This window comes from Lissotriton helveticus, chromosome 1_1 (assembly GCF_964261635.1).
Source record: "Lissotriton helveticus chromosome 1_1, aLisHel1.1, whole genome shotgun sequence".
In the NCBI taxonomy this organism is placed as follows: domain Eukaryota; kingdom Metazoa; phylum Chordata; class Amphibia; order Caudata; family Salamandridae; genus Lissotriton; species Lissotriton helveticus.
The window spans coordinates 609,592,814-609,620,649 of NC_136057.1; the positions used below are offsets into that span (position 1 = coordinate 609,592,814).

The following is a 27,836-nucleotide window of genomic DNA, read 5'->3' on the forward strand; positions in this document are numbered from 1 at the left end:
TCCAAGACTGCTATGGTTATTCATCTTCGCAGAGCTTGACTGTGCAAATTCTATAAAAATTAAAACAAGGCTGTGGTGTTATATCCGCACCAACCAAGGCATGAAAATAGAGCCTGTTGAGGACAAAAGAAATTTTAAGCGACCAATGAGTGCCATGTTTCTGTAGGTTGGCGAACAGCACACACTATACTTTAGCGCAAAGCTGATGCCAAGCAGGCTGATATAGATTTATTATTTTATTGAAAATACTTCTGTTCTGGCTTACTAGTATTCTAAATAGACCACATTTTAACATAGCTAAAAGGTACCTGTTGCGAAGACGTATGCGATTCTTCCAGACTCAGGGATTTTGCTGGTATTTTACTGGTATTTCTACAGCGGTTAATTCACTTATTGCAGTGTATTATCTGTTAGTCATAGGTATGAATTATCATAAGAAAGTTCGAGACTTGAGTATGAAATTAATTCAGTGCGCTTTACGCTGCTGTGTTACTTTGCATTACAGGTGGCATTCTGTGACCGCTAGATAGACATTACCTTGATGTCACTCATGTTGTTTAATGTAAAACAACATCTACTGATCTTTCCACCAAAAATGAATGCCTCATGGAGGCAGGTGTTAACGAGGGATTAAGTTTGCATTTCTCCTTACTTTTCGAAAATTGCATGTGTGCTTCCCTGTGCAGTACACATCCAGCTTGTGAAAAGTTTTGAAGTTAGTCTAAATATAGTATTTTGCCAGCCTGTGTGTGTGCCAGCTCTGGGGAAGAGAGCATCAGTGCCGTCTTACTAGTGCAGCAAACTTTGGTTTTATCACTTGCTTGTGTTTCTTTTAAATAATCTTAATTAATGTTCCTGTAGCAGAGCACTGCATTGAACCTACAGGTTACAAGCGCATATGCTAGTAAGATTTCTCTGTGGGGGTTTTAGAGGTACTTGTGTAACCTGTAGGGAAGTAGGGGTGCCCATCATCGGAGGTGATGGATTGTGCCATGGACATTGCCACTACGGGGTTCAGACAGTCTGCTAGAGCTGCTGTGTTAAGAAGCCATGGCTGACTCAAAGCTACCTTTTTTAAGCAGTAGATCCAGAGCAAGATCTTGGATCTGCCATACGATGGCGAAGCCCTTTTCAGCAAGCTTATTGATGAAGCACTACAAACAATTAAAACAGACACTGACAAAGCAAAATCAATGGGCACACTTGAATATCGTAAATTGCCCTATAGAGGAGGTTACCAACAACATTGTTGACCCTTTTATTCCTCTTCCTCTCAGCAGTTTCGTCTCCAGTACTCACAAAGGCAGTCACCGCATACAGCCTTCAGTAGGCCAGCTCCAAGAGAGCGGAGTGGGACGCCAAAGGAAAGAAACTGGCTGACTCCAATGACCACCTACAGGCTCCGGCTACTCCCCTTTTCTCCCCTTTCAGGCTAGGAGGAAGAATATCCAACTGTATTCAATGCTGGCAGGACATAATGAAAGACCAATGTGTGTTAAACCTTATCCATACATTCATCCAGCCCCCATCCCCACCTCAAACATTCATTCCGAAACATCTACATCTTCTCAAGTTGGACTTTATAACCATGCTCAAGAAGGGGCAGAAAGAGCTCCTGCATCACAACAAGGAAAGGGATTCTATTCCCGTTTCGTCTTCGTCGTCAAGTTGTAAGAAAGGCAACCTTCTAGACCTGAGAAGTCTCAACACCTATCTCAGTCATTCTGCATGGTTACAGTGCAGGATATTCTGCTACTCCTAAACAAGCAATATAAGTCTACCTTCAACCTCCAGGATGTGTATTTTCACATCCCCATACACCCAGCGCACAGGAAATTCCTAAGATTCAAAGTAGCTGCCAGCCCATTACCAGTTCCAGGTTCTTCCTTTTGGCTTGAAGTCTGCCCCTCAAATATTCACAAGGTGTCTTGCACCTGTGGCAGACTTCTTGAGGAAACAAAAAAAAACTTTTCCCCATATGTAGATGATTGGTTAGTCCAAATTGCCTGGACAACCGTATTCAGCGAGCTGGGCCTTACACTGAATCCAGAAAAGTCAGTTCTCAACCCATTAAGAAACTTAAAATTCTTGGGAGGAACACTCGATGCCACTCTCAGCAAAGCGTATACCCCATCAGAGAGGCAATTGAAGCTAATGTCCTTAGCAAAATTGGTACAAAGAAAAGTGTCTCTTTCAGTTTGCCTCTACAAGGCCCTCATATGGATAATATAATCATACATCCCTCTAGTTCCAATCTACCGTCTACAGATGAGTCGACTCCAGTAAAAACTCAACTGACAATGGGAATAGGCAGAGGGGGTCTTTTGATGACCTCATCAAAGTCACTCCGTCCATGGTCAAAGCCCTATCCTGGAGGACACAACAAGCGAATCTGTCAGCTGGTCTTTCGTTCCTCAGTCCAGCTTCTCGACTAACCACCACCACCACCAACGCCTCCCTAGACCGATGGGGAGCATACATTCAAGACATGCAGGTCAGCGGCAGGTGGCAGATATCTAATCAGCATTTCCATATCAATCTGCTCAAGGCAGTGCACCTAGCCTTGCAGGCTTTCTTTCCAAAGATAAGAAACCGTGCAGTGCTCATCCGAATGGACAATACCTCCACGATGCACTACTTCAACAAGCGGGGCGGTACAAGATCTCCTCTCCCAGGAGGCACAAAGCATCTGGGAATGGTCCATCCACCACGAAGTGCATCTGTGAGCAGAAAATTGTCCATGGAAAACAGAACACAATAGCGTACACCCTTAGAAGCCTGAGGACCTCTTGCCACGAGTGGGAACTGGATCAGAAAATACTCTACATCATCTTCTCTTAGTGGAGCAAACTTGATCTGAACCTCTTTGCAAGCCACCAGAACCGGAAGTGCCGGTTCTTCGCAAGCTGGCATCACCATCAGGGATCATGGAGGAATGCATTTTCAATGGCATAATCTGGAATCTTTGCTTACTCCTTTCCTCCCATACTTCTCCTTCCGAGAGTCTTAATGAAAATGAAGGCCAAACCATGCAAGAGTAGGTTTACGGAACTGCATCCCTCTCTGAGAAAACTCACATGCAGTTGTAGACTATTCCCTCTCTACTAACAATGAACCAGGGCCATATGAGACATCCAGATCGCAGGTCTCTTCCCTTATCGACCTGGCTCCTTAGCACAATGAATTCGCCCATGTAAACATCTCACCAGACTGCATGGACATACTGCTTTGAGCCAGCGCAGAAAGTAAAAACAAAACCTATCGCCTTAGGTGGAAATGATTTGGCATATGGTGGTAACAGGCCAAAGTACATCCAATTTTTTTCTCGCCTGAAGAGATCCTTCCGTTACTTCTGCAGTTAGCGTGCTCAGGATTGGCTCACACACCATTCAGCGGCCACATCCCACTTCAGATGATCATCGTAGTCATCGTCATTATGGTCTGCCAAAATAGTAAAACAATTCCTCAAAGGGTAATTTTGAGTTTTTTTCACCAGTTAGACTTCCACCTCCACTCTGGCAACTAAACACTGCTCTCATAGCTTATGAAGCATCCGTTTGAGCCCATTCACAGAGCAGATATTAAATTACTTTCCTGGAAGATGGCTTTCCTTGTAGCTTTGAACTCTGCCAGGCGTGTCTGCGAGATCCAGGCTTCCACCATGCAACTTAGGGACGATAGGGTGATGCTAAAATTCCTTAAGGCGTTCATCTCAATAAAGCGGTCATCCTGAAAACATTTTTCCAGACCCTTAAATGCCACCTGAAAGGGCACTAGGTTTTTTAGACATCAAGAGGTGCTTGAAGTTCTATTTAGACCAAAAAAAAGGTTTTCGCAAGCCTAATCAATTGTATGTGGCTTACAGCCCACCACAGAAAAGTGTATCTGCTTTCAAAGTGGAGCATTGCAAGGTGGATATCCAGCGCTATTCACCTCTGCCATTAAGCAACAGGCAAACCATTACAGACATCAATGTATGCTCACTCAACAAGAACTTTGTCTACTTCCTCAGCGCTGTTTGCTGATGTGTCACTTCAAGAAATTTGCCATGCAGCTACATGGAAAAACATGCACACCTTTAACAAAGCATTACTGCTTGGAATCTGCAGTTCGCAGCAACACAGCAGTGGTTAAAGCAGTGCTCATCCTCTTACCTGTTTTGCACATTTTCTCATGGTACTTGTAGATACAAGTGTGTGTGGGTGGGTGTGGGTGTGGGTGTGTGTGTATATTTTTGTGATAAATTACGTACATCTCTGGTCAATTGTGTCTGTGTAGATATATATATATATATATATATATATATATATATATATATATATATATATATATATATATATATATATATTGAAAAAAACAACGTTTACAGGGACGTTATGGTTTGTCATTTTCACTCTTACAAAACAAGAGAAATTCGGCAGTTAGTTACCTGAGCTAACTATAACTTACGCCCCCGCAATGCACTGCTTATGACCTCACATATTACATCACTCATGACATGGTCAGTGATATTGAGATATCACTCACGACATTACTGATGACATCATCGACAGAACCACTCACATAGGTGGGCCCCCCGCTTCGCCCCCCCCCCCCTATTTTCAGCAGGAGTCTTGAATCCAATGCGACGCCTGACTAATTCTATGCTTTTTTTGGGCGGTGTAATTCTCCCACCCCACCCCCTCCAATAGGCCTAGGGGGGTCTCTACCGTGCCTCCTTTTCTTTAAAAAAAAATCTTTTTTCTTGTGACTCGGTTCAGTGTCGCAAGATGGCTGCCAACATTTCCTGGTTTGAAGTGTTGGCAGCCAATCAGATCTCAGGCACGAGATCGGGAGGGTTTGCGCATCCTTCATGTCCCTAGATATACTACTGGGTATTTCTTTACATTTCTCAACTACTGAACGGATTTACACCATTTAACAAAAAGAGTGCTTTGTGGGCCAAGAGCTACCTTTTGGCCAAACTTGTTATAATTTCTTTCAGCAGTTCGGGTTGTAGCTGTGTCTAAATTTTCCTAAGAAAATTAACATGGGGGGGCGTGGTCAGGCGCCAGTGAAGATGGCCGCCTAACTCGGGAGCTCCGTGAAGCCGAGCCCTCACTCTCCTAAATCCGGGGCAACATCCGACAACCATCAAACTTCTCTCGCAGGTCCGGCGCTGCGCTGGGCTGCTGATTGCTCCAACCCTGGCGGCGTAGCTTGCCTCCCTGGCTGAGATCCGGTCCCCGGGTGCTGGTCTGCCTTGGAGCGGAGTTGCTGTGGAGGCGAGGGCGGACCGGGAATGTACGTGAGGGCCCGTCTGACGGGCCTACAATGCGAGAGCGGAATTGCGGAGAGGCCGGTGTGCGAGCCGCGGGCGTGGGCGCTTGTGGGGGGTGCCTGCGGGGGAACGCTATCGGGCGTCGCCCACCCCCTCCCCCCCCCCCCTACGGTGCGGACCACCGGTTTCTGTGTGAGGCCTGCCCCCGGATTGCCGTTGTTAGACTGCGGTGGGCGGACCTGAGGACTACGTGAGGCCCCGGCTGTGGGCCTGGCCCTGACCAGCTGCAGCGGCGGGGGCCGGTGCAGGGGGCCTCTGCGGCTGACAGACTTCACAGCCCTGGTGTCGGCTGGGGGGGGCCGGTCGTGCCAGCCACGCGGCCTGCGTGAGAGGGCCTCCAAGGCTGGCTGTGACGACGGAAGGAGGCAGCGGTGACTGGAGGGGTGGTGGCACCTGGGGCCCTGCTCGGGACGCGGCAGGGGGCTCCCCGGTGGTGGCGAGCTCCGGATGGCAGCGGGATCGGCTGTCCTGACGCGTGAGGCCTGACAGGTCACTGCCTACTGGACGAGGCCGGCTGGCGGGAGTGGACGAGTGCAGGTCAGGCCTACGGAAGGGTCGTAGGCGGCGGTGTTGGTCACTTCCGGACGGACTCCCTCATCAAGGCAAGTGGTGTTGCTCTTGGGGTCTACGGACTGTGGGGTTCAGCCGGGCTGGTTCGATTCGGGCCCGCCCTCTTCGATCTCCTGGGCTGGCTGTGGAGGGCCTGGACTGTTCTGCCTCTCCCTGGCGCCCTATTGAAATAGTGAATCTCGCACAAGCCTGCAACTGCCTTTTGATCACTACGCCTGGGGGACACTTCACGTCAACATGAGGCCAGAAACTGCTGTCCCCACACAATCCAATAAACTGGACAAATATGCTGTTCATAAGGGGACCCCTCAGGCGGGTGGTGCGACGTGCGATGCCTCTGCCCCTCAGGAACCATCGCTGGCCTCCATCATGGCGGCCATACAGGCCCTGGGCACTAATCTGGAAACGAAAATAGATAGTCTCCATTGAGGTCAATCTCCTCCGTGCAGACCTCAGCAAGACCTCGGACAAGGCCCGGGCGAACGAAGACGGAATTAAGGAGCTTCGGACGTCGGCGAAATCGTTGGAGCACCGTGTCAATGAGCTAGTTCACCAACACCGTCAGATGGCCCTTAAGCTCGAGGACCAGGAAGGGCGGGCCTGGAGGAGCAATATACGCGTGGTAGGCGTTCCGGAGGACAGTGAAGGGCCTAGTGTGGAGCTGTTCCTAGAATTATTAATCCTCAACCATCTGAAACCTAAGCGCTTATCGCGTGTTTTTACCATCGAACGCGCACACCGGGCGCCCATCCCCAAGCCAAAACCAGGGGCACCGCCTAGAACAATAATAGCAAAAATCTTGAACTATCGGGATAGAGATGCCATCTTACAAGCAGCGAGACTAAAAGGAGACCTCCAATATGAAAACACTACTATCCGATTCTTCCCAGACGTCACGTTGCAGGTGCAGAGGGAGCGCCGTTCCTTTACAGGTGTCAAAGCAGCACTGCGCGACAGAGGGATAAAATACATGATGTTCTTCCCAGCCAAACTCAGTCATTGCTGGGGGCAAGTCCCTCTTTTTCACCAACCCATCGGATGTGCAGAGCTGGTGGGACGAGGAAGCGTCCAGGAACTCGTACCGCCTCGACAGCGGTAGCTGGAGGGACACGCAGGCTGCCTCGCCGGGGTCAACGACTGGACGGTCGGAAGCGGGAGGATGGAGTCAACGCTCTTGGAGGTAGAGATCGGCCAGCTCTCGTGGGGACAATTTCCGTGAAGCGAAGGAGCAGCAGTGGTAGCAGACCGGCAGAAATGAACCTCTACTGACTGTAATGTATTGCATGGTCTGAACTTGGGAGTCATGCCTTTTGGGGGGAGCCACCAGGTGGCAGGACACGAGCCGTCTGGAATGTGCAGATTGGGTTATGTTGAACGATGCTCTATGTATTGCTCCCCTTAGGTAACTTATTGTACAGTGCACATCCTCCTGGGACAGGCTGAGACTTTGTTGAACTGGGTTTAGACCGGGCTATTTGCCAACTGCCAATACGTGCCTATTGAGACGAAGTTTGAGTGGTGCACATTAATACTTGAGGGTGGGAATGAGTGGCGGCTGGAGCTGGGGCTGGCGCACGTTCCTCTTAGTATAAAGCTTTGTTAGAAGAGGGGAACTTTTCTCCACTCTAGGTTGGGGTTCTGGGCGAAAGGCGCTCCTCTGCTAATTGGGGATGTGGGTAGTTCTAAGCCTTCGGAGCAGGGAAGCAGGGAGTGGGGCATGTTTGGGGGGGGGTTTGGGGGGAGGGCCTGGTGGGGTGTTTGGGTTGGGCGGTCAGGGCTGGGGGGGGGGGGGAGTTGAGGGGGTTGGGATTGTTTGGTGTTGTCACACAGGGTGGTAATGATTGTATTACGATGTGGTGCCAGGGGCATCGGGGCTTTACGCGCATTTCAGCATGTCCGCCAACATGATGTGGGACAAAAGCCTTAGAATTTTGAGTTGGAACGTCAACGGGCTGGGGGACAAGCTTAAGAGAACAATAGTCCTACAATGCCTTAAAAGACACGCCGGACGTGGTTCTCCTGCAGGAGACCCATCTCCTGGGTAACACTTGTCACACGCTCAACAGATTTGGGTACTCCCTTGTTCTACATGCAGGCTTCACTTCTGGCTCCCGAGGGGTTGGCATTATGATACGCCGGGGACTGCGATTGGTCATTGACCATACTGAGACAGATTCGTTGGGCAGATATGCTGCCATCTCAGGTCGATGGGAGGGTGACAGAGTGAACCTCGCTCGTGACTGGCTACATCCCGCCGGGGCTACAGACAGTCTTTTCAGGCCTTGGGGAAATGACTCCTCTCCCTTCCGGAGGGTCAGCTCTTTGTCGGGGGTGACTTCAATGCGGTGGTCTCCGGTCAATGCAATAGACATCCCCCGAGGGACCTACCCTCCGGCCAGTTGTGGCTAGCCGACTTTATAGACAAGTTTGGCCTCACAGACCTCTGGCGCTTCAAGCACCCCACCGACAGGCAATACACTTTCCTATCGGGACCGCATCGCTCCTTCTCCCGCTTAGATTGTTTTCGCACCTCTACAGTGCGGCATGGTTGTTCGGGAGGCTACCCACCTGGCGCGTGGTATATCGGACCACTCCCCGCTACTGGTCCATCTTACGATCGGAGACAAGCGAGAGGACAGAATGGCTCCGATCAGTGCCTGGCATCTCCGAAACCCTGCAACGCGTAAGGCCCTAACTACAGCGATAGACCGCTAGTTTGAGGAAAACGAGGGTACAGTGGACTCCTCGATAATACTGTGGGAGGCGTTTAAGACAGTGCTTAGAGGGGAGGCCCTATCAGTAATTGCGGGCAGTCGTAGGGAGCGAGAGGCACAACTGCTCAAAGTGGAAGGTTTCATGCCCTTGAGGCGGCGGTGCTAGACTGGGACAGCCCGGAGGGGACCCATCAGCTACACCTCAATCGAGCCGAATATAAGGCGCTGGCCACGGATGCAGCATGCACTACTCTAAGAGATAGGGAGGGTAGGATCTATGACTAGGGGGACAAAGCTGGCAAGCGTATTGCATGGCTGCACAAAAAACAGCAGATGCAGAAGGTAGTTGCGGAAATCTTGACCGATTCTGGAACAGTTGTCACGGAGCCCCGGGAGATGGTTACAGAGTTTGAGAAACACTACCGACAGGTTTACAGTAGGGGGGTCAGACTGGCCGGAGGAGGATTCGGTTGACTTGCTGAATGCCGGCCCTTACGGACGTTGAGAGGGAACTCCTGGAGGCCCCGCTCTCATTGGAGGAGCTTAACAGGGCCATTTGTGATCTGCGCTGTGGTAAGGCTATGGGACCCAACGGGCTCCTTATTGAGCTTTATAAGCTCAAATCTGATGGCCTTAGTCCATACCTTAAGCGGATCTTTGAAGAAAGTAAGGAGCGAGGCCTACTACCCAGAGATCAACGAATAGCTACCATCGTTGCCATCCCTAAGGATGGCAAACCCAGAAACCTGTGTGCCTCATATAGGCCTATATCCCTACTTAATTCGGAACCCAAGATCCTGGCCAAGGTTCTCGCTAACAGGCTCCGTCCTGTCCTCTCGACGCTGGTCCACCCGGATCAGTCGGGCTTTATGCCACACCGCAATACCGCTCTCAACCTCCGCTGAGTGCAAGGGGTGTTGGGGCGCTGCCACACCATCCGGGAGGACGCTGTGCTTGTGTCATTAGACGCAGCCATGGCTTTTGATACTCTTGAATGGCCATACATGATAGCGGTCCTCCGGAAGCTGGGTTTCGGCCCGAATTTATTGGCTGGGTCCGCCTCCTCTACTCTGAGCCACTTGCCCAGGTTACTGTTAATAACAAACTCTCTGAGGTATTTGCTCTGGAGAGAGGGACGCGGCAGGGGTGTCCCCTCTCGCCGCTGCTCTTTGCTTTGTTCCTGGAGCCCTTGGCTGCCTAAATTCGACAAGACCTTTCTATAAAAGGACTCCAATGGGCAGACGGCTGGGAGGACAGAATCTCGCTGTACGCGGACGACATCCTTCTGTATTTGGCTAGTCCTCGTAAATCACTCATAGTGGCCATGGACATTTTCACAAGTTTTGGGCGCAATTCCGGCTACAGAATAAATTGGAGCAAATCTGTAATCTATGCCCTTCATGGCGACCCACCGGTTATGCCCCGCGATTGCCCAATTACTATAGCTGTGGATGGGTTCAAGTACCTAGGGGTCTATGTCTCAAACTGCGAGCACTCGCTACGAGAGGAACCTCCTCCCTCCCTTGCAGCATTTCAAGAGGGACTCGGCCGCGTGGTGCAAGCTCCCACTATCCCTGTTAGGCAGGACGTCACTGTTTAAAATGATGGCACTGCCGAGATTTTTGTACGCTTTACAGAACCATCCTGATCTGGTGCCGCAGTCGTTCTTCGCGACACTTGAAGCCTCACGCCGGGAGCTTTTATGGGCTGGGGCGCCTCGCATCTCCCTTCAGAAATTGACGGATGGTTCGATGGGGGTATTGCACTGCCTGATATTCGCAAATATTACTGGGCTGCACACCTCTCAGCCATCAACCAGGGCACATACTGTGATGGTAACGACCCGGGGTATGGGATGGACCGGTGGCTGTTGCCGGGGGGGAACTACGAGAGAGCGCTATATTCTAAGCCGGGTAGGTTCCCGCTCACTGGCCCACCAAACACTCGGTGCAGATCTGGCATGTGGTGCAAAAGAAATTGGGCTGGGCCGATACTCTCACGGTGTCCACTCCGTTGTGGGCGTCTGAGCGTCTGGGTAACCTGCGCTGCACTAAAGGGTTCCATAACTGGGACTTGATTGGGATCTCCCATATCCGAGACCTGTGGGGTTCTAAAGGGGTCGTTTCATTCGCGCACCTCCAGCAGACTTACGAGCTTGCCCCGGGAGAATTCTACCGCTATTTGCAGATTCGCCACTCCCTCCAATCCAACATTCCCCCTGGGACCCTTCCCCCAGTGTCCTCCCCCCTGGAAGACAGACTGCTAGATGGACACATTCCTGACCACGCCATTTCCCTCACATATGAAAAGATTGTTAATAACTCCCCTGAGCTGCTGCAAAATCTCAAGAGATAATGGGAGGCGGATGGGCTGGAAATAGACGAGGAGGAGTGGAATGGAGCGCTGGCATCCCCTAGGGAAGTGGCCATATCGGCTAGACTTCGTCTGATTCAACTGAAAATACTCCACCAAGTGTATATCTCATGTACAAGGTTGCGGCTTATGGGCCATGGTTCTGACTGGCTCTGTTGGAGGGGCTGCCGAGAGGTAGGGACGTCTTTTCACATCCTGTGGAATGCTCATTGATACAGGTTTATTGGCATTGAATAATCCAGTGTATGCGTGAGGTGTGGGGGGTGGAGTTGAGGGTGGAGGTGAAACGATGTATGTTAAATATATGGGAACCCACTGATCTGACTACACAGGGTAGAACATGGGCTACACTTGGGTTTGTGATCGCAAAACGTAATATAGCCAGACTCTGGGCTGCGGGGATGCCTCCAACGATTGGTTCATGGAAAAAGGACATGGAGTGGTGCATGCTCCAGGAAAAGACGGTCTATGTGGCAAGGGGCTGCCCACAGAAATGGGTTGGTATTTGGTCCAGCTGGAATGAGTACAGGGGCCATCTCTGTGAACCCTCCGCGACAGCCAGAGTTGACGAATCACTCGACAGGTGAAATATATGATGCAATCCTGTATACTGTAAGGCTTAGATCTGTGATTTCATGTGCTATGCCTCGATCTTGTCTGGTACAATTATGCGTTCATTGCAGCAGCTGTGATGTACACCACTGTGTTTTTTCTGTGCAGTTAATAAAAAGATTTAAAAAAAAGAAAATTAACATGGAGAAAAAGCGTTTTGGACCGCCCGCCGCTCCTGTTTTTCTTGGCCCACTTAACAGATCACCACGACATTTTCAAGATAGCAGCTAAAGTGAGCGTCAAACTAGTTTTGTAAATTTGATGAAGAGAAGACAAACAACGCCAAAGTTATTGACAATTGAAAAAACACTTTTCCTATGGAACCTACATCCTAACTATAACTAACTGGCGACATCCAGCAGGTTATATTTATGTATGTATGTGTGTGTGTGTGTGTGTGTGTGTGTGTGTGTGTATGTATATGTGTGTATGTATATATGTGTACATATGTACACATATATGATGTGTGTTTGCCATGTATGTTAAAATGTGCTTCAGCACTGCTATGTAATCTGATTCAAGCATGTGAATCTATGAAAGTTCCAATACTGGAGTGAGAAAATAAGTAACTTACCTGTAACTGTAGTTCTCCACTATTGCAATCTTTCATAGATTCACCTGCGACTCACCCTCCTCCCCTGAGAAGTTCACCTTCTCTCGCTCTTGCTCTCTTAGTGGGTCTATCTTTTGCACTCGTGCTTTGAAAATCCGAGAGACTGGAGCTTCTCACAGGAGTGTTCAAGAGGGCAGGGCATGCTGATTGGTTCAAACCTAAATTTAGTTTCTTTTTTTAAAATGACTAGGATATGTTACAAAACTGAAGGGCCTAGGGCCTTTCTAGTCTGTTTAACATTACATTGCTATTATAAGGTACAGTGGGACACCCATCTCAACGACGGGGAATGATTCAAGCATTTGAATCTATGAAAGAGTCCCAAAACTGGCGAACTACAGTTACAGGTAAGTAGCTTATTTTCGTGTTAGCTGAGTTAACAAACTTATTTAATTATAGTTTTACTATATGTAAGGTTTTCTTTTCAATGTAAAATGTAACCTTCACTCACTATCATAGTAACAATTCATTAATGGGTTTGATAATGTTTTTCTATTAGTCCTGCTAGCACACTACAGAATAGTTCTCTGCTTCTCAAACTATTTAATAAGCGTTTGCCCGATCTTTGAACGTCTGTAATTTGACAAACCACACATCAGAAGGGTGCGTTTGAAAAATTTACCATTTGGTCCTTGTTGCTTTCATAGATTTAATCACTTCAAGAAGCTCAAGCTTCATTGCGACAGTATTCAAAGACTTTCAATCTCATGCCCTGTAGCAGAATCCATATAAGATAAGAACTTTATCCTTGGAGTCAAGACTGTAGCATCACTGGTTATGCCATTTAAGATCTAAGTGGTGAACCCAAACCATGTACAATGCTATTTTGGCATTTAGTTATATAAAAGTTAAAACAAAAATTGTAGGAAAGACATAAGAGGAGCTCCATTGAGGCAATTGCAACCACAACATAAAAGAGTAATTTTGAATTGGGTAAAATGGATTTATGTCTGGAGGAACATTTTTGGTTGAGTGAGGTGCTATTGGTTTAATCATTAGTCCATCACCCAACCAAAAATAGTTTCCTGAAAAACATATCAACTTTGTTTTAGATATTCAAATTTTTATGTTGTGGATTTAATGTCATTTGTTTCCAGTTGATATGAAACTGACATTTTGAGGTACAGTTCCAGACTTCCTATAAAGATACTAGTGAAAAGCTACATTGTGTGTTTGGTTTACTCATTTGTATTCTCTCAATGTTTTGGCTTAATAGTAAATCAGTTCTGTATTTGTCTTTCTATAGGATACCCACCTTTCTGTTCTGAAACGCCACAGGAAACATATAGGAAAGTAATGAACTGGAAAGAAACTCTTGTATTTCCTCCAGAAGTGCCAATCTCTGAGAAGGCGAAGGACTTAATTCTCAGGTTTGCATATTATTTAGCAACATCTTAAATATGGGCTCTCCTTGACCACTGTCCAGTTCAGGATGCCACATCTCTACCTCTAAATTTCTGGTCTGTGCTGCAGAACCATAAAGCACTGGCGAAAAACGTGTGATTAAATGTGAAAACATGGTCTTCTCAAACTTGCTGGTGATCTCAACACGACCCCTGTTTTGTGCCAATTAGCATATCAGAATTATTTTTGATCCCTGCATGCAGTCTTCAGCTTTGTCGGTCTGCCCTCATATATGCATTGTGTATTGTAAGAAGAATTAATTCCCGACAACTGCAAAAGCATTTTTTTGAGTCAGATCCACTTTATTTCAGGAGACTGTGACACAAGTTGCATCAAAGTTAATTGTATCACGAAGTGTGCTGAAATAGTGTAGAAATTCATCCCAGAATCATTTGTTTGGGTCTCTATTTTTTCTCAGATAAATGTTACTGAGCTGATTCACTCCCTGACCACACTGTTCTGTTTTTGTTAAGTCATGGACATGTCTGATAAGGGCATTGTTGATAAATTTTTGATTAAAAGATCGTGACATAGTGATGATATTTATTGTCTTTGATTCCTGTCTGACATCTGCCTAGTTTACCAACCTATCCTGTACTGCACTGCAGAAACCTGACTTTGTCACACAGGTTTGTCACTAATTGATGGTTTTGGAATGGCCTCCGTGAACCGCTGTCCCTACCTTCCCCAATGTCTTCTTTCTGATCACATCACTTCACACTTTCTTGTTTTGGACTTGAAGTACTGGTCAGTGACACTGGTCAGGCCCCCTCCCCCGCCACCTCACACACATAATCCCTTCTTCATTGATCATCTGGATCCGCACCTTCACCCACCTCCGGACCCCTACAGCTACCGCCAACCCTCTGGTCGCCAGCGCGCCCAAACCCCTCAGCTGCATCCTCCTCAAAGTACGCTCCCTACACAGACACACAGTAGAAATCTGGGACCTACTCAGCACAGTCTCACCAGACTTCGCCTTCCTCACAGAGACCTGGACCAGCGCCAGCTTCGCACCCGACATCACAACTGCCATCCCCGACGGGTACAAGTTCCAGAAAAAAGACCACCGCAACCACACTGGAGTAGAACTCTCCATCGCCCACAAAAGCTCCCTCTGGCTGACAACCTCCATCTCAAACGACGTATTCCCCCCCACATACTCCGCCTACAACACCCAGTTCATCCTCTCTCTCACCAAGGAACCCGACATCACCAGACACAGTTTCCTGGAAGGAATGAAGTACATCGCTTCCTGGGTGAGCAGCAGCTGTCTGAAGCTTAACTCGAAAAAAACTGAAGTTCTCATCCTCGGATCCACCCCATCCACATGGGACGACACCTGGTGGCCCCCTGCCAACCCTCCCACCCCCACGGACCACGCCTGCAAGCTCTGCATCATACTCTACTCCTTCCTCACCATGAACCGACCGATCAGTGCCGTATCCTCCAAATCCTTCAACATACTTCTTTAAATGGATCCCCCAATCCAGGAACAGTCACCCACACACTCATCAGCAGCAGGCTGGATTACGGGAATGCCCTCCACGCCGTATTCACCAAAAAAATCTACTCCACAAAATCCAGACTGTCCAAAACGCTGCAGCCAGACTCATCCTCTGCATCCCATGACAAGACCACATCACCCAGCACGTACGAGACCTCCACTGGCTCCCCGTTGAAAAAGAGTGACCTTCAAGCTGCTCAAACACGCCTGCAAAGCCTTCCACAGCACTGGACCGCAATACCTCGACAAAAGAATCTCCTTCTATGCTCCCAAGAGAAACCTCTGTTCTTCCGACCTGCCTTTGCCGAAATCCCCCACATCTACAGAGCCAGAACGGGAGACGGATCATTTTCCACATTGCAACCAAGACCTGGAACAATCTCTCACTCTGCATCAGATGAAGCCTCACACTGCAAGCATTCAGGAGGAGCCTCAAGACCTGGCTCTTCGAATGACCGGAGCTGCTAGAAATCCCCCCCACCCCCAGCGCCTTGAGACCCTCTCGGGTGAGTAGTGTGCTCTACAAACCCCTGATTGATTGATCCATGTTTTTCCTTCGCCTCATCCCTCATTGAATTACTTTGCTCGTCTTCTTGTACTGGTCTTCTCTGCATCTCTTCCTAGATACCTCCTGCTCCCGTTCTCCTTCACATTTGTGTTTGCATCTTCTCCCCCTTCCTTGCAAATATCTTGCAGTCTCTCTGCCTTCTTTCCTCTTATCACCTTTAATTCTCCTGACCCTTCCACCAGAGCCAGTCTTTGGTAGGCTATGTATACCTATTTTTTTCCAAAATGTATTCACTCCAAACCTCACTGAACGCCTTATACTCAAATTTAAATGCTAAACATTTCAGAAATGGCAACCAAGAAATGCAAATGAAAAATATGTAATGTAAATTATATACACAGATGAAGAACATAGTCATCAGAAAAAAGATACGTAGCCGACTTAATCCAGAATCAAAAGGAATGTTTTAGCAGGGCCTTCTATAAAATATAGAATATGAAGTGTTTAAGTTTCAACTTAAAAAGTATTCCAAGGTTGGTGTACTGCTGCTGAAAACCCGCAGCCTAAGACCAGGCTAATTTTCTTAAGTAGTCAGTCAATCTGCACTTTTTTTGCCATCAGGGAAAATTAGATACAATAAACATTATCGAAAGGATAGGATAGAGGGCAAGGAACATTCAGATTTTTTTTTAATGCAGCAGGACAAAATATTTTGATTTTAAACGTTGTACTGTTTATCACAGTAAATGCAAGATGATTTTGGTTTGGTGAATCTCTTCTATGCAAATTGACTAAGAAGGAGTGGTATTGGTTAATTAAAACAAGTCTTTGCAATGGTTCAGAGCAGATGAGATTTTCTTCCTGAAATTGGTGGCGCTTTTGGCGTCCTTGGAGAATATTAACTTCGAAGTACTATCTTTAGATTTTGTCCATATTTCTGTTCAGTGCAAGGTCTGAAAATCAGATTGCAGAGGGGCTACTGTGTGCCCGTACAACTCTACAATCTGCTATAGCCACTGTCTTGATTATGGAAATATCTTTCTAATTAATTTGGGTAAAATCCTAAATTGAAGTGGTTGTAAGCGAGGCACATGGCTATTCATGTATATGTTTTTGAAAGGAGTGTTTGAGAACACTTTAAAATTTAAAGAAAATGGACATGTAATCAAAAAGTAACCAGAGCCATTAATTCCAAGAGGGAGTTGTGATTTTAGTGATGAAGGTAGACCAATCACTAACAATACATCTTAAACTGTTACTCAAAATGTGTAGTGTTATTACTTGGATTGATTCAGTTGTGCAGCATTATAGAAAATAATAAAATTAGAAGTGTTAGGAGATATGGAAAAAGTAACAGAGAGCCACTTCATCACAGATATGATTGAATTATACTGCTTTAAATATTTCAGTATTTTCATGAAACATAATCACTATATCGGCATGTTTCAAAGATGGTGGTAAAGCCAAAAGAAACCAAAAGAATTACCAACCGCCATGAAATGGATTAATGTAACCAACATTTCTCTTTGATGAATATTGACCTATCTCGAGCCTGCTGACAGTCTTATGCTGCTCAGCCCTAATCTTCATCACCATCAGCTTCCAGTCTGACCAGTGATGCAGCTCTCTCCCTGGCTGTGTCTTTCTGTCTGTATATGATTTTCCATCACCTGACTCATCCGCTTACGCTGCCAACCTGTGTGGCCCAGCTCTAACCCCTTTGTCACCCATCCTTCATCCTTCTGGTAGAAGATATGAAAGACTTTTTGGAGTGCATGTAATATAATACTGTTTTGCCATTCAAGGGTTCTCTGTATTGCGTTGAAGTATTCCGGTGACATTATAAACCATGAGGGCCTAGTGGTTTGTCAATGCCACCACCAGAACCCCGAGGTGGCATTGTGAGGCAATATTACATGTTTCCCAAAGTCTTGTTTATTTGGGGGAATTAAGCTTGGATAAAAGTGTTTTTTCCAAATGGGAAATTATTATTGAGATGCTTGACTAAACTGTTTGGTTCTCTGCAGAAAAACAATGCATGGCAAATGATGATAAGAATGTAACGTTTTGCAAAGTGCAAATAACGGAGTATAGATTGGAATTAGAATGTTTAGGTTTTGTGAACTTTTCATAAATAGGATCTTGATTAAACATTGGACACTGGAATAGCGAAGAAGAGAATTGAGACTTGAGACTGTCATTATGATGATGAAATCTGTATGTTAATAGCATGTGTGGTTGTAGATAAACATGTCCGTGTCATCTAGTAGTGGGCACGGATGTTTCAACTTGTTTTTCTGTGAAGAATCCTTTTGAGTAATGAGGTAAAGTGATTTCTGCCTTAGTTGGTAATGTGCTTGGGCATCAGCTAGATTTTTAGATTGGTTTTTGGAGTGGTACCAATCAGGCTCTGTGTTAGGCACCTCTGCCGGGCCTCTTCCATCCTTTGATTACTCCAGTATTGGAACTTTCATAGATTCCCATAGCTTGTATCATTCCCCGTCGTCGGAATGGGAGTCTTGGTAAACAAAAGTAACATAGCAGTAGGTACAAAAGAGAAAGAAAAGGCCTAGACCTCAACTCATTTTGTAGCATATCCACCTCTTTTTGTAAAAGAGACCAAAATAATGCAACAACCAATCAGAGTAGCCTCACCCCTTAGAACCTTCCTGACAGAACATCAGAGCCTCAGATTTTCTACCACACGTTGTGCAAAGGGAGTCTCCTTTGAGCTCTGCTCACTTCAACTCTGTTCTACTGTTTTTCAGCAGTTTTTTCTTCAGGATTGTTTGATATTTCTTCTTGGAATGTCTGACAAAGAGAAAAAAACCTTTTTAAGGCTTGTTCCACCTGTGGCAAGAAAAGGTTGTATGTGGAGGACAGGCATAAAGACTTCATCTACTGCCTGTATCTGGACCACAAGGCAGTGAACTGCAAAATCTGCTGCACCTTTTCTACAAAGACTCTCAGGGACCGTGAGGGTCGCCTTCTCACCTGGTTCCACAAGCTGAAGTCGAGAAAAGAAGTGACAGCGAAGATTCGTCATCTGCCACTTCGTCCAGAAGGTCAGTGAAGAGGGGTAGGGCTTCCTCTTCACCATCTACAGACCGTCACGCTAAGGCCTCAAAAAGAGTCTGAGAGCCGGAGTCCTAGCAACTCTCCTCACCATGGTGCAAAGGAGAGGGAAGGACTACCTTCAGCAGCAACAGTGGCAAAGTCTTCTACATCTTTTAAAAAGCCTTCTTCACTGACATCTGAGAAGTCTGACAAGGATAGTCTATCTACGACGTTGCGAAAGACTCCCGTCGACGAAGGCTGCAAAGGTGCAGGTTTAAACTGTACCACTGTCGACGGTGCCTTAGAGTCTCCATCTGTCGACGCTGGGTCGACGACGATGTCAACTACTTCAACGACGACAAAAATGTCGACGAGGGTGCCGACGGTAGCTGCAACGACTGTGGCGTCGACAAGGGCATCAACAACGACGAAGGTGACTACGACGACTACTACAGTGGGAGTGTCGACCGTCTCGTTGACGATAGTGTCGATGACGCCCATCACATCGTCGACGATCTGCTCGTCGCCGGTGGGTCTTCCGACGACGATGGTTTCTTTTTCTTCTCCACGTCGACGGTACCATCGACGACGTCTTCGTCAACGGAGAAAATCACCATTTCTTTGACGAGAATCACGCCGGACAGGACTCCTCCAAGGAGGGTTGCCCTTCTGCCTCCCGCACTGTTGCTGGATGAGGAAGAAGATTCTGAGGGAGAGGATGATCTTTTTACCTATGCCAATAGCCCTTCACAGCTTCTAGTCAAGTGCCAGGACACTGATTCTAAAGGTGAATACCTTCATGGGCACTGATATCATCACTCTTTTCACCGTCAGGAGGACACTAGCCAGGAGATGATTTCTGTTCCTTCTTCCCTCTTGGCAGATTTTCAAGGCATGTGCGTGGACTATAGGAGGAGATTCTCCCAGCCTCCTCCTTCTCCTCTTCCTTTGGCGCAGGCTGTCCGCTCCGCCAGCTTCTTCTGTGGCTTTGCTAAGGCCACGGTCCCAGATGGTATCACAGCCGCAAGTCACCAGTAAAGTTATACCTCTGGTAGTTCCAGAAGTGCAGGTTGATTCCTCGGACGCGGATCACAGCGACATCAGCAGGCCGGACCAGTGTGCGGAGTGGGATGATTGTGATACCGGACCCAGCTTCTCCTACACCGGATGCATTTGATTCTCCCCCGGAAGACATTGGGGGGTTCACAAATTGATGGAAAGAGCCTCACGCAGATTTAAACTTCCCATGCCTTCAGTTCAATCGGAGTGTTTTCTTTATGATATTAAAGAACCTTATAGGAAGACGGTCCGTTCCATTCCTATTGCCAGCTACGTCAGGGAGGAAGGTATAAAAGCAATGAAGAATCCGGCTACTGTCATTCCAGTCTTGCCGCGTCTGGAGAAAAAATACAAGGCCCCTGTCGATAGTCCAGCATCCTTAACAGGTCAACTGAAGCCGGATTTGGTGATAACCCACGCGGTCAGAGAAAACCACGCAACCCTTCTGCGCCCCTTACTACTCCTCCTGATAAGGAAGGCAGACGCCTGGATAATGCTGGGAAAAGATTTTCCTCGATTGCAAGTCTTTCGATTAGAGCTACGATTGCGATGGCGATTCTTGGCAGGTATGATCGTCAGATGTGGTGTGACCTCTCACCAGATCTAGACCAGCTGCCTCAGGAGTCCAAGGTGGAAGCAAAGAAAATCTTGCAGGAGGGAGAGGTTACATCGGCTGAGATTATCGACTGCGCAATGGACATTGCCACAACGGCTTCCCGCTCGTTAGCGGGCGCAGCTGTTCTTCGTCGCCAAGGCTGGCTAAGAGCTACATGGTTCTGGCCGGAGGTCCAAAACAAAATCCTGGACATTCCGTTTGATGGGGAGGCATTATTTGGTAAACATATTGATGATGCCCTCCAAGACATCAAAAAGGATACAGAGACAGCAAGATCCTTGGGAACCCTACAATATCGAAAGATTCATTTCCGTGGAGCCAGAGGAAGAAGTACTATAACCTACAGGGGTTCATACCAGCAGCAACGTTATCCTTCTTATAGTTCAACGCCTCAGTCTTATCGTCCATCTTACCATCAAAGACCAGGCCTGACCTCTTCTTTCTCTAGGTCTAACTCTAGAGGGAAACAGAACCGCCAGGGGCGTGACACCACTAAGCGACTATTGCGGCGTACTGGCTCTTCCTGCTGTACCCCCCTCCCAGACAACATCTGTGGGAGGCAGGGTATCTTAATACCTCCACAACTGACAACGGATAACATCAGACCGTTGGGTACTCAACATCATTCAATGTGGCCATAAACTGGAGTTTGTTCGTCTTCCACCTTCCAAGCCACCTGCCGCCATGCCTTCGAAACATCTGCGTCTTCTGCGGCTCTTAAGTTCATCAGATGCTCCTAAAGGGAGCTGTAGAGCTGGTCCCCTTTTCTCAGAAGGGAGAGGGTTTCTACTCCAGATTTTTAAGACAATCCTTTTGGATGGTGTCTCTCTCTCCTCAACCCTGGGGACTTTATGGCCACTCTCGATCTCGAGGTTGCGTATTTTCACATACCCATTCATCCAGCCCACAGGAGGTTTCTACGGTTTACAGTAGCCAAGAGCTACTTCCAGTTCAAGGTTCTACCTTTTGGACTTCGGTCTGCTCCGAGGATCTTTACCAAAGTGCTGGCGCCGGTGGCAGCCTTCCTCAGGAAGCAGCATTTTTAGATCTTCCCTACCTGGACGATTGGTTGCTAAAGGCCCCGACCAGACGTGCAGCAGAAGAAACAGTCGATGCATGCACGCGTCTGTTCAGCAATCTGGGCCTGACTCAACAGGGAGAAGTCATCTCTCTGTCCGTCCACGAAAGCGCGATTCTTAGGGGCCATCCTAGACACGTCTCTCAACAAGGCTTCTCCATCCCTTGAAAGAGGAAAGAAACTGATATGCGTGGCTCAGCTGTTGCGAGGAAGAAAGTATCTTTCAGTTCGCCGTTACAAATCCCTGGGAGAAGATGGTCTTAGCGGGGTTCGAGCTGGCCAGGATTTTATTGGTCACGAACTCCGCTTGTGCTCTCCCAATGCCCTTATGGTACTGTTTAATATCCGCCCGATATTCTAACTTAGCTGCCTCGTACAAAGAGCGCCTCCAGGTGTGCTCAAGCTGCTTGCAGCCCTTCCTTGCTGCAGTTAATGAGTCATTAAACCAGGGGTTAGAGGGCCCTCGCCCCTTCCCTCCCCATTTGGCCGGGATGCAAATATCCAGGCCGGACGTCAGCCATTCTTGGAAGCACGAATTTGCCGCATTCACATCTGGCGGAAGCTGAGGCCTGTTCCCAGACAGCCTGGCAGAGAAGAGATCTAAGTCTAGCTTATGCCAGGGACTTTTGAGGACTTGGGCTGGGCGAGTCGAAGCAGCTTTGCCCTGCAATTGCAGTGAAAATGAGAATAAGAAGTGGTCAGTCCAAGCCTGCGGGACCGGCGAGTAGATTTTTAACGGACTATGGTTGGAGATAATATAATCCAGTAAATGGCTGGCCACGTGTGTTCCCTCAAGAACATGCTGCGTCAACTGGAAGGCCTCCAGGTCGACCAAGAAGCTGGCAATCTCGGCTTTTCCACCGTTCTCAAGATGGAGATTAAGGTCCCCTAGGATGGTAAAATTCGCCGCCTTACCAGCAAATTGACTCACTTTACTCAGTAGGTCTTTCCTAAACAAGCTCGAGGGCCCGGGGGATCTATAGATTAGGAGGCCAGATACTGTAAAATTGTGGTTGCGCCGGATTTTAAATGAGGCTCTTTCACAGTCTGCTATGTTCTCCTTACACAGTCTAAGAGAGCAAGCCTCCTGCACAGCCACTGCAATACCGCCCCTCCCCCCCTCTAGTAATGGTCTCCAACACATAGCCTTGAGGAAGAGCCAACAAAGGCTCTGCCACGGAGTCTTGAAAGAGCCATATCTCCGTTAAAAATAGAGCATCTGGGGACTCATCAGATAAAAGGTCAAATACCTCGGCGTGGTGTTTCGTCAAAGAGCGGCAATTCAAGCTAAAAAACTTGTACTCCATAGGGCCTGGTGGACATAATCCCCTCTCCACCGGGGCTAGCTTAAATGCACAAGAATCACATTTGAAAGGCCGATCCTGAGGGGCCCAGGGTAGAGAGGGGCAATTGACCACCAAAGCCAGGAGCGCATCCTGCTAGTACCTGATAGAGTCCAAAGAAAAACATGCAGGGGTCCTGGCGACGGTCTGGCGCGGACGGACGCAGACGGGCTTGCCTTTGCCGTGCCAGCGGCACGCGTCCGCTGCGCGGTTGCAGCTGAGCCTGCATTTAAGCAGGCCGTGCGGTCTGGGCCCCACCAACTGGGCCGCTGACCTTACTCACCCCCCAAGATGGTGGAAACGCTCCAGCTGCCCCAGGCGAGCTACCGCCTAGTGCCTTGCCTCTCTGCACTTCCCAACAATGCAGGAACAGATGAGATTAAAAAGCGTGTGGCGATACAAGCTGAGAAGCAAATATAACATAAAAGAATAACGGTACGCTGTAAATGTGCAGAAAGAATTTTAAAGGCAAAGTACTGGCTAACAACAACCGTACACTCTCCCGGCTCACGCCTCAGGAGTCTGGGTCAGCGCGGTCGCAGCTGAGCCTGCATTTAAGCAGTCCGGGCGGTCTGGGCCCAAACAACTGTCCCGCTGACCTTACTCTCCCCCCAAGATGGCAGAAACGCTCCAGCCGCCCCGGGCGAGCCACCGCCTAGTGCCTTGCCACCCCGCACTTCCCAACAATGCAGGAACAGGTGAGATTAAAAAGCGTGTGGCGATAAAAGCTCTTGCATTCCCTTAATACCTCACTGCAGGTTGCGGATGCGTTCACTTCAGGAGCAGCTCGACCTGCAATGGCGACAAGTAGACGGATCCTTCGACGACAAGGTGGTGATCACTCCGGCTATGAAAAAGGCCGCTTTGTGGTGGACGAAGGAAGAAAATCTATCCCAAGGTCTATCCTTCGTAATCAATCCAGCTCCTCAGGTAGTGAGTACTGCTGCCTCTGGAAGGCTGGGGCACGGTGCAACAGGACTTACATGTAAGCAGACATTGGTCGCCACAGCACTGCCTTCTCCTTGCAATCTCCTGGAACTCAGGGCGATTCATCTGGCACTACGGCCTTTCTTCCACAGCTGCACGGATGGCCGGTTCTCGTCCGCACGGACAACACCACGGCACATGCACTATATAAACAAAGAAGGGGGTACCAGATCTCGTCCGTTGTCACAGGAAGCCCAGAAGATTTGAGAGTGGGCTATCCTTCACAGGATATTACTGAAGGCGGAACATCTTCCAGAAGTACTAAACAAAAAGGCCGACATGTTCAGCAGACTGTCAGTCAGCCACGAATCGGAACTGAACCAGACTGTCTTGGAGGAAATTTTTCACCGGTGGGGCAGATCCTCAATAGATCTCTTTGCCACCCCGGAGAACAAAAAATGCCAGTTTTACGCCAGCAAGCTACACCATCACGGATCGCTGGGAAATGCGCTTTCGATAACCTGGTCAGGCGCATTTATATACTCTTTTCCCCCCATTCTGTTGATACCCAGAATACTCAGGAAGATCAAAACGGAGCCGTGCAGGATGGTCCTAATAGCTTCAGCTTGGCCGAGGCAGTTCTGGTTCACGGAACTTCACCTCCTCCCCATAGACCCTCCACGGCCGCTACGGACTGTCCCAGACCTTCTCACGATGTCCCAGGGCCAGGTCTGGCATCCGGACCCTTGCTCCTTACACCTGTCATCATGGCTCCTGAGCAGCGAGAATTTCTTGGGCTAGATCTCTCGGAGGAGATTAAGGAAGTTCTCTCTCAGGCCAGATCTCCTTCTACTAACAAGACATACCGTTTAAAATGGTAGCGATTCTGTATCTGGTGGCAGCAGGAGGGTTTCGACCCTTTTTCATCTCAACCTCACCAAGTTCTTCCATATTTCCTGTTTTTGGCTAAAGCGGGGCAGGCTCATTCATCCATAAAGGTTCATTTGGCAGCAGTTTCTCGCTATAGACACACTGCATCTGGACCTTCTCTCTGGTCAGCAGGATTGTCAAGCAGTTTCTCAAAGGCCTCTTTAGAGTCTTTCCTCCAGTGAGGCCTCCGCCTCCTATGTGGCATTTGAATTTGGTTCTCACCCATCTGATGACGCACCCCTTTGAACCGATTCATCAAGCAGATCTGAAATTGCTCTCTTGAAAGGTGGCGCTTCTCCTAGCTCTCACTTCTGCAAGAAGAATGGGTGAGTTACAGGCACTGACGATCCAGGAACCCTTCCTTCAATTCAAGAAAAATACAGTGATTCTAAGGACTAATCCAAAGTTCATACCTAAGGTGCCTTCGGACTTTCATTTAAATGAGCCGGTGATTCTTAAGGCTTTCTTCCCTCATCCCTCTACGCCGGCGGAAAGAGCACTCCACTCTATGGATGTGCAGAGATGTTTGAAGTTCTATCTGGACCGTACTAAAGAATCCCGAAAATATTCTCAACTGTTTGTTTCGTTAAGCGCTCCCCACCCCCCCCCAGTGCTATACGTTTTTCTCATATAGCAGCGGGCAAACCCCTGGAGGGTAGAGTCCGAGCACATTCTACAAGGTCCATGGCTTCTTCTGCGGCCCTCTTTGCTGGGGTCCACATCTGCAGGGCTGCAACTTGGAGCAGCATGCACACCTTCACAAGACATTACTGCCTGGGGGCCTCAACACAGGAAGACACGGCTGTAGGCCAGCCAGTCCTGAGGAACCTCTTCCATTGAGTGGTGAGCTTTCCTTTTCTTCCCTCCTTGTGCTTCTGACTGCTAGCTACTCTGATACAAGCTATGGGAATCTATGAAAGTTCCAATACTGGAGTAAGAAAACAAGTTACCTACCTGTAACTTTGGTTCTCCAGTATTGTTAACTTTCATAGATTCCCATGCGCCCACCCTCCTCCTCTGGGCAAGCTCAGTCTTCAGCATGTTTTGTTATACTGTTAAAAAACTGCTACAAAAATCTGAGGCTCTGAGGTTCTCTCAGGAAGGTTCTATGAGGTGAAGCTAATCTGATTGGTTGTTGCATTATTTTGGTCTCTTTTACAAAAAGAGGTGGATATGCTACGAAATGAGATGAGGCCTAGGCCTTTTCATTCTCTTTTGTACCCAGACTCCCATTCCGACGACGGGGAAAGATACAATCTATGGGAATCTATGAAAGTTATATAACCACAAAAGCCAAATAAATCTGGGCTAAGGGAACCAGAGGCATGGGTAAGGGAACCAGAGGCACGGGGTACTGGCAGACAGCAGCCTCCAACATAAACTATGCATCACAATGAGCCGCTCCTAGTTTTGGTGTCACTAGTGTAAGTGCAGTATTAAATTTGTGAGTGCCGGCATCTCACAAAAAGTGATGGACTGGTTCCACACACCACCGGGTGTCATGCTTCACCCTCTAAAAACTTGGTTTGCTAGAGTACGGGCATACATCTGACGACAGGGATGCACTTCTAAACTAAATGGGGGTACAAAGAAAAAAGAAAATGGATTAAAAGGCCATTATGGGTGTCAGCTTACATTTTAATAGTGCCGGCATCCAAATGGTGGTTTAAAATAAGGTGATCGGTGTAATGGGGATATTCGTGTCCCCCCACCGCTGTGAATGAGGTCAACATGTTTCTGCCTGTAGGCCCATCTGGGTCCGCGGCATTCATCAGTACCATGAAAGAACGGGCTCCACTCTTACCACACTATGGCCAGAGGGTTCCACTTAGTGGTGTGATCGCGATTACACTCCACTATGAAATGAGATCCTTTATGCCTGAAAGAAAAACCGAGTGAATAAGCCAATAACTAACATACACACTAACAAAATAAGCCATAATCACCATGGTTCCAGTGTGGGTGGCTAATAGTGCAACAATCAAGTGAAAAACAATCTGTGCACCAGAGCTGGAGAAATTATCCCCAATGCGCTTACCCTGAGATGAGGTCAAAATGGCCCCATAGGAGGGAGGAGGCAGATGAACCCTTTTGTTCCAAGAACTAGAGAAATGTGGGGGAGAAAAACAGAAAATCACTATGTTAGAGGCCCCAGGGGACCTGTCAAAAGGACCAACATTTGTGTCTATGCTGTAAAATCATCGTATGACCTGTAGGGAGAGAAACCATCCAGCACCACATTCATACTCTTACTGTCCAATGACGTGATCTCCGCCTCTATGCCTAGGTCTGCATGCCTCTGCTCCTCGCTGGTGAAGTGAGCTCGCCAGTGACCGGTATTTATAGTCTGAGCTATGGGAGTTAAGTGATTAATTAGGTGATTGATGAACGCTACTATGGGGCCGCTGTGTGGGATCCGGTGTCTCAGTAATTCCCGTGGAGAAGGCTCGCGAAGTGCCTGGCGGCCCATTATATGGCTCCCGGAACCACCTCCATGTGTGCCCAAGTACGTGCGGATTGTGAAATTACCGCAGGGGCTGGAGGCCCGTTAGAGAAGTGGCTCACCCGTGTGCATGCGCATAGAAGTTGGGGAGCATTGCGCATGTCCGTCAGTGAAATGCTTACCCGCATATGAGCCTAAGCGTCGTTCATGTGGAAGTAGAGTTTGGATCGTGCATGGGCAGATTGTATTTTAAAGCGCATGTGTGAAAACATAGGACCCAGTTTTAATAAGGAGGGCGTTAAGTTACATAATCACGTCTGGAGCGATATCGCAAATTGTGGTGCCGGCACGGTCGTGATGACTATTGTTCCTAGCATACTTCTTGTAATACACCAATGTGCTCAATCAATCAACGCCATTCAAGTTACACTCTTAAGTTATTGGTATTGTGAATTGCAGTCTAGTGAAGGAAAAGAAGGGTGTCGGAAAAAGGAGGGGCGGGCCCTCGGGGCTCAAGAGCTCTAGTCAATGGTTGTTACAGTGCAGCATCCATGGTGATAGTAAGATGTTGAAGGCCAGTAGGTCAGAGACTTTGGCGACCACTGGATGTTATATAGGGAAATGGTAATTAATCAGACCCAATAGACAGCAAGTTCAAATGGAACAATGGTCAGAAGCTTGATACTCTTTATGAATGGAGTATTAATTGTTAATAGAGTATCTAGTAATAGAATCACTAGTGAAATGTTTGTAAATGGGAAG

General features: G+C 47.9%; 1 protein-coding gene across 2 annotated transcripts in view; it reads left to right on the forward strand.

Moving 5' to 3' along the window:
- The window catches only part of STK38L (serine/threonine kinase 38 like), a 456,714-nt gene that overhangs the window by 367,321 nt on the left and 61,557 nt on the right, over positions 1–27,836 (forward strand). For both annotated transcript variants that reach the window (XM_078674124.1, XM_078674123.1), the window contains exon 11: positions 13,449–13,572. In XM_078674124.1, the coding sequence (XP_078530250.1) occupies positions 13,449–13,572 (124 nt within the window). The remainder of the gene's footprint in view (positions 1–13,448; positions 13,573–27,836) is intronic.